General features: G+C 43.1%; 1 protein-coding gene across 1 annotated transcript; it reads right to left on the reverse strand.

Annotated features, from left to right (window-relative positions):
* Window positions 1–5607: 5607 nt before the first annotated feature.
* On the reverse strand, window positions 5608–6623 carry LOC136498863 (ethylene-responsive transcription factor ERF071-like). The gene has a single exon (XM_066494579.1). The coding sequence runs from the start codon at window positions 6545–6547 to the stop codon at window positions 5741–5743; it is 807 nt and encodes a 268-aa protein (XP_066350676.1). The 5' UTR covers window positions 6548–6623; the 3' UTR covers window positions 5608–5740.
* Window positions 6624–7962: the final 1339 nt, after the last annotated feature.

Below are 7962 nucleotides of genomic sequence, written 5' to 3' on the forward strand. Positions count from 1 at the left end.
AATTTCTCGCAAAGAATTTTAAAGGCTCCCATTCACCTATATAGTTTCAGGGATTAATAACAATATTCAAAAACTATAATATTTTGGTGTTGCCCACATATTTTGGGAACTCACATTCATTTCTTTTCTTTGTTGTTCTTGTCCATAGCAGTTGTAGGTCACTAGTGCTGTGGAACTCTTCTGTTCATGACAAACAAATAAATCAAACACAAATATCATTAGTTGCAATGAGTACTAGTGTAAATTGCAAGTATGTAGCACCGCAATTGTAGTTGTCATAATATGCAATAAGTTGATTTGTGCTAACACATCTTCAACTTTGTTAATTGTAATTTGTGGCAACACACCTCTTTTTTATCCTTGTTCTTTTATAGAAAAAAATTGTTTCTTGTGATTTGTGCTAACACACCTTTTCATCTGTTTATTGTGATTTGTGCCTGCCCACACCAAGTTTTTGTCCTTGTCCTTTCATAGAAAAAAATGCCTCTTGTGATTTGGGCTAGCTCATATTTTCCTTTGTTTATTGTGATTTGTGCTTGTCCAAGCCAAGTTTTTGTCCTTGTCCTTTCATAGAAAAAAAAATTGTCTCTTGTGATTTATGCTAACACTTTATGAACTTTGTTAATTCTGATTTGTGGGAGTGAATCAGTAACTGAAGTTATGGCGGGAGACTTTGGAGTCCAAAGGTTTTAGACTTAGTATAACTAAAACTGAGTATATGAGATATGACTTCGGCACTACTACTCGGGAGGAGGAAGATATTAGTTTAGAAGGTCAGGTAGTGCCTAGGAAGGATACCTTTCGATATTTAGGATCAATGCTACAGAGAGACAGGGATATTAATGAAGATGTTAGCCATAGAATCAAAGCAGGGTGGATGAAGTGGCACCAAGCATCTGGTGTCCTTTGTGACAAAAGGGTTCCACAGAAGCTAAAAGGCAAGTTTTATAGAACGACGATTAGACCTGCTATGTTGTATGGTGCAGAATGTCGGCCTACGAAAAAACGACATGTTCAATAAATAAGTGTCGTGAAAATATGTATGTTGCGTTGGATTTACGGTCATACAAGAAAGGATTGAGTTCGGAACGATGATATACGTGATAGATTAGGGGTAGCACCATTTGAAGAAAAGCTTGTCCAACACCGGTTGAGATGGTTTGGACATGTCCAACAGAGATCTCCAAAGGCACCGGTGCCTAGTGAAATCCTAAGCCAGGATAGTAACGTGAAGAGAGGCAGAGAAAGACCGAAGTTGACTTGGGTAGAGGTAATAAAAGGAGACTTAAAAGGATGAAATATACCCAAAGACTTAGCCTTAGTTATGAGTGCTTAGAAAATAGTTGTTCATGTGCCTGAACCTTGATTGCTTCTGCTGGGTTTCAACTCTAGCCTACCTCAACTTGTTTGGGACTTAAAGGCTTTGTTGTTGTTGTTGTTGTTGTTGTTATGGTGGTGGTGGTGGTGGTGGTGGTGGTGCGAACACACATCTTATTTTTGTCCTTGTCCTTACATAGAAAAAAATATTTATTGTAATTTGTGCTAACACATATTGAAGTTTATTTTTTGTGATTTGTGCTAGCACACACTATTTTTTGTTGTTGTCATTTTATAGAAAAAAATTGTCTCTTATGATTTGTGCTAACACACCCTTGCTCTGGATGATAGGGTTGATAACGGATTGTGGTTTCTCAATGACATTAGAAAATAATGATTGGTTAGGACGATGCACGTGAGCTGTACAATTGTTTTGATTTTTTTCCTATGGAAGCTAAGTATTTTCCAATCTTTTATCCTATGTTAAGAATGTTTTTCTCTGAGCGCATAGAAAAAATCAATGAATGTGTTAGCTGTTTACAGAACACCTATAGTCCTATATTTGTTTTATCTTTTGATCTGTACCTGTGTTATCAATGATCACTTCACAAAATCACACATGCTGTAGATGTAGGAGCTTAACAATTTTGGTTTGCTATACTTACACTCTCTCTGTCTCCTACTTGATCAGTTGCTTGCTTTTGTTTTTACTCTGTACAATTCTGCATGCGTTAATATTTGCAGGAAGTCTGTACAAATCTACCTGTGTTGATGTTTGCAGGAAGTTGCTTTGATATCACTGAATCTTTGTGCAGGACGTTGCTGCCAGAATAATGGACTTCTCACAACAAGGCCCAAGGCCAGTGTGCATTATTTCAGCAACTGGAGCTGTTTCTACAACAACCCTTCTCCAAGATTTAGAGTTTGGTGGTGTGGGTACATATGAGGTATGTTGTTGATGGTTATCATTTGTCTAAAAACTACTTCATGTATGTGTTCTGTTCTTCTCTTGTTGCATATTTGAATACAAATGTTTGCCCATTGTTCAAATTAAACAAAAGGTTTGATGGTAGCATTTGCCTGGATAGTTGGATTGCTTGCATGTTACAACTGAAGTATTGCTATCAAAGGTCAGAAAAAAATCATAAAAGGAGGTATTTGTTTCCACACTTTCTCTTAGTTAGTTAAGTATGCTAAAGACGTCTGCTTTCAGTCCAAGGTTGGGGTTATATCCTTGTTTGAGGTTGCAGTACAGGCCATACTATACAAGATAATTTCTATTTTTTTATGGAATTGTTCATGTATACTTTGATTATTTTGTTCTTATTTAGTTTTGTACCCCTGAAGGGTGGGCCTGGTCCAAGCGGTAGAGTCTTACCGCCTGTGACCGTAAGGTCCCGGGTTCGAGTCGTGGTCTCCTCGCATTGCATAGCGCGAGGGTAAGGCTTGTCACTGACACCCTTCCCCAGACCCCACACAGAGCGGGAGCTCTCTGCACTAGGTACGTCCTTTTTTTTGTTTTGTACTCCTGTGCTTTATTGTTGATTTGGCAGGGTTGATATGAGATCCTATGCCTTTCCGAATCGTACTTTGTGCTAGATGATGGTGGCACACGGACCCGAAGCAGAGGAATCAACAAGACCTCTGCTTGTTGTGTTGGTGTTGGTGCAGTGCTATAGAAATAAGATGCATCGATAGTATACTACTGAATTTTGAAGTGCTCTGTTCCTATTAATATCTGCCGTTGATGAAAACCAAACAAATAAAACATTGATTACAAAATTGCAATGAGCAATAATGGAAATTGCAACTATCAGGCACCGCAATTATAGTTCTGAGCATATGCAATATGTTGGTGTTGAACCATTTTGCCTCATGTTCTCGTTTTTCTACTAGTTGATCTATATATTTTGCACGTATACACTATTTACCTATTTAACTTTTAATTTGTGTTCTTTTTATGTATAAATGTTTGAACCTGTGTATTTTGTCAACAAGCACAATGGTTCTGCAATCTACCATGCTCACAATTGTTTCTGTTCTGGGGCGGCAAAAGGGGCTATATGACTTAAGCTTCACATTCTCCTTCCTGTTCACCTGTGAGATGCCTGGGCTATGATCTAATGTGCAATGCCCGTGGTATGGATGCAGAACCAAGTTGCCCAGAACAAGACACATAAGCTCATCCTGAACTACATTAATCAGGTGTGCTTAACTAACATTTAGTGCAGGGCGTTTCTGTACCACTTAGTACTCTACTTTGCTTAACTATTTCATTATGACAGCTTTGTGAGCGTCTATCTAGTCCCATGGGAGAATCAGCCGTGGTCTGAGCCAGTCTTTGGGTCCATGCCTGACATTGTGTTCACTATTGGAGGCAAGAAGTTCAAGCTCAGACCAAAGCAGGTGTGATCCCTTCTCCGTTATCACACTCTGAGCTCTTGATCATGTGATTTCAAATAAATGTTTCTATACACAACTCTTAAGTCTTACCTCTATTTTTGCAGACTATGTGAGGGTGGTGAACTATTGCACCGAATTTTGGCCAAGTAAGGAGACAGGATGTCCATCTCTTTGTTTCCTGTATCTCAGTCTTTGTCATTAAAATTCTAGATTTTTGTGCTGTAAAATCAGATTGCTTTATTTTGTTTGTCTGCTTCGTTTGATTTGTAGTTGCTGGTATAAGGTTCATTACTAAATGGTGTGTTCCTTTGGACAGAAAGAATAGCCGTTATAGTGAGAAAGATGCTGCAGCAGTTGTGCGCCAAATGCTGAAAGTGGCTGCTCTGCCTGGGTTAGTTCACCGAGATATGAAGCCTGAGGTAGAAATCAAACACTTTCAATCTCTTTGCACTCAGTAAGCATTTGGTGATATTTCACTGCTTCCTCTGAATCTGTCTGGAACCTGATATGACAAGTGTGCGATTCACAAAGCAATTCTTTCCAAGAAGGCTGGTATTATCAACTATCTTTTAGTGAACCCAGCAAATCCATTCATCCAAGATAAAGTGAGTACAAATCTTGTTTAGCATGCTTGTAAACAGTTTGTACAGAGTCTAATGCAAGCAAATTTTGTTTGGGCCTGTCTTCATTACTTTAAGTTCCTTGGTGCCTTGTAAACAGCTTAACTGTTGAGACACAATGTAGTTTTTCCAAACAGAAGTAATTGCACTTTTAAGTACATAAAGTCGCACTAATTCAAATGTGCAATTTCCTTATCAATGAAGACATATTTCTACTGTTGCATTGTTTCCTTCACAAATGCTTTTGACTTCATTTTTATTATGTAATTTCTAATATGGTTTCCCTTGTATAACTACAGAGTGTTCATCATAAATCATCAATTATCAATCCCCTAAACCCAATCATGAAGCATAGACATATAGCAATGCAGACCAAATCCCTTTACACATTTTGAAGAACCAAGTTAGAGAAGTTTACAGAACAAAGGAGATGAAGTGAACACATGACAAAAAACAACATATTAGTACCTTTTTCTTTGACAGATCTTGTCCAATCTTGTATTTTTGTGTAATTTTCACTGATTTTCGCTCTCTTTATCTTGTTACGTGCTTTCCCGATCTGTACTTTATTGGATCTGTTTCTTTTTTGCTGGAGGATGCAGTGACATATTTGTCTTGTACGGCTGTTTTATTGGGCTAATAGTTGCATTCTGGCTCAAATGAGCACCCACTTCATGTAGCAGTATTCGGTTTATGCGCCCTGTAAAGTTTGACGGGCCTGGTAGGATCTAATGTTCCTAACAGGTTTTTTCGCGGACCTGTTATGAGTGCGGTGTACAGAAACAACTGTTAACAGATTTGGACCGTTCAAAACAATCTGATGCCCAGAAATCGTCGCCTGAATAGAACCAATATTTCAGGCATATGAAATATAGCAAATCCCTTTGTTTTAATTTTGCATTAGGCCCCGTTTGGATCTTTAGAATTGAATTCCATTCTAACATCATAATTTAGACACAAATTAATTAAGCTAATATAGTTGTATGTGAAATATATTTGTATATTATTGTTGGCCATACGAGAGAGATACTTATGTGCTGCATTTCTGCTATAGGGAAGCTAGTCGAAGAGCATGCTATAAGTTGCACATTAGAAAGATAGCATGAGTATCTATAGAATCAATTTTCATCTTCCACCCCCATAAATTTAAGATAGGCTTATATCTAAACTTTGAAAAGTTGTGGAATGCCACATTTCAAGATAAATAACATACTCCATTAAGTAGATTTCAATTTCTTTAAAATGAAGAGATCTAAATGGGGCCTAAGTAAAATTTATCCAACTTTAATAAAAAAAATTAACTTAATATATTGTATGATGAAGAAAGTAACAACAGATCGAGGAGCGATCGAGAAGCAGATTGTAACGTTCAGTTCAGATGTTAGCAGGTCGTCTTATAATCAGTTAAGCACGTGGTCACTGAAGATGAAGAAGCTGAACTGGTCGCCGAACACGAAAGCGTCCAACAGCATGTCGGCGGATTCCTCGGACGCCGCCAGTGGAGGCGCCATTTCCTCCTCCTCGGGTTCCTGGGGTTCAGTCCCGGCCCGCTTGCTGCGTCCGCCGAGCTCGACGTGGAAGCCAGCAGCAGGCCACGTCGCGCCGTCGTCGGTCGCGGACATGCCCTGCCACGAGAAGTTCGGCAGGGTGCTGCAGCCGCTGGCGTCGGAGACACTGTCGCTGGTCTCCGCCTTGCTCTTGACCGACGGCGCGTGCGCCGCGTCAGGAACATTGTCTCCGTCGACGAGGTTGACGTACGGCCCCGCCTTGGCGGCGCGGCGCTTGCTGGTGCGCGCCGTGGCGGAGGACGACGTCGGGAAGTTGAGCTTGGCGCCGGCGCCGCGGAGGTCGCGCGCCGCGTCGTCATAGGCGCGCGCGGCGGCCTCGGCGGTGGCGAAGGTGCCGAGCCAGACGCGGACGCCCTTGACGGGGTCGCGGACCTCGGCCGCCCACTTGCCCCACGGACGGCGCCGGACGCCGTGGTACTGGCTCGGCCGCCTGCTGCGCCGGGCCCCGGCAGCGGCGCCGAACGCGAACGCCTTGCGCTCCGTCACCAGCACGACCTCTTCGTCGGAGTCCTCGTCAAACTCCCGGAAGGCGGCCTCGAAGTCGTCGTCCTTGGCCGCCGCGGCGGGGGCCCGCTTCCGGCCCTTGCCGCCGGCCGTCGCGCTCGGTATGAGCTCGGCGAGGATCCCACCGCCACACATATTGCTAGCTTAGCTTATTAGATGCCTAGAGTGCTCTGTCGGAATGAAGAAGGCCGTGAGCGGTGAAGCAGCTGTGGATCGGTGTAGTGCTGTGATGGTGTTGGTTGCCGGCGGTGGCGACTATTTATATATGGAGGTCGTGAGCAGCTTGGAAGGGGCGAGGGGTCGAGGGCAATTGGACAAAGGCGTGAGAAGGAAAGAAAAGCGTTGCGCGATCGCGTCATCGCGACGGCGACGGCGAGGCCTCGTCCCGAACGAAGAGGGAAACGATGGAAAGAAAAGGGTCGAAACGACGAGTACGATTAGCCGCTAGGGCGCGTGGCTGGCTCCAGAACTGATGGGAGACAACGGCAAGGCTCGTTCAAGGGCCGGGCCGATGGCAGGTACCAATGGGCTGATGGGCTTTGCACTTCACTCTCCCACCCACAGGCGACAGGCGAGAAAGGGCATCCGGTTCCGATCAGATGAAGCTGCACGGCATGATGTGGCTTGCTTAACACGTCCTTCATTGACGCGTCTCTCTCTGCAGTAATTCACGTCGACCTGAAAGTCAACATGTCCGCATGGGCTTAGCAGGTTAACAGCTCATCGTTCTTCTTCTGAAAGTGGCCATTGAATTTGCAAAATTTTATCAAATGAAGTACAGTATAGCAGTATTAGTGTATTGCAGATTTCAGTATTTAAAAAAAAAGGATTTCAGTAAAACAGTGAATTCGACCCTTGTGTTCCCGCTGACAGCAGCTTCAAAGGCGGAACCGTGCGATTCCGAAACCTGGTACGGCCTGCCAGTTTCCAGCAAGGCTGTATCCATCACCACCAAGTGGACGCTGAATTACTTTCGTGGCGCTTAAAGCTAGTTCATGCGATTGGACGGATCACGCTAGTTTTATTTTCTACGAGCCTATTCATCATCAACTGGATGCGTATATTAATCCACCCATCTGATACTACTACCTTTTCCGATAGCAAAGTAGCTATCCTGACGTTCCTGAGCCATGGCACTCGAGTCATCGTGCTACCTTACCTAAGCAGCCAAGCTCCTTTGTCTGGACTACTGCAAATTAACAGTCGTCGTCTCTTAGCTAGCTACGCCTGTCATTGTTTATGCAATGGACCATCCAATCGGCAATCACCTGGCGATTATTATATCGACACCGCCAGCTTTTCTGCCGAACGCTGCACTGCAAAAACATGGATCACTTCCAGTCCCAGGTATCAAGGGGAGAGCGGTATCTCACACTGAACAAACGTATCGCCGGGACTTGCATTTGGGACGACGAACAACAGCTTAGGATGATGAAATGGATAGGGTGAAGATGATGAGCAGCCTAATGGGGAGGTCAGAAAAGAAAGAATCACCGAAGCCATAGCCACACAATACAGTTTGGGTTCTCATCATCGAAGAAGAAGAGAAT

The sequence above is a fragment of the Miscanthus floridulus genome, chromosome 13 (assembly GCF_019320115.1).
Source record: "Miscanthus floridulus cultivar M001 chromosome 13, ASM1932011v1, whole genome shotgun sequence".
In the NCBI taxonomy this organism is placed as follows: domain Eukaryota; kingdom Viridiplantae; phylum Streptophyta; class Magnoliopsida; order Poales; family Poaceae; genus Miscanthus; species Miscanthus floridulus.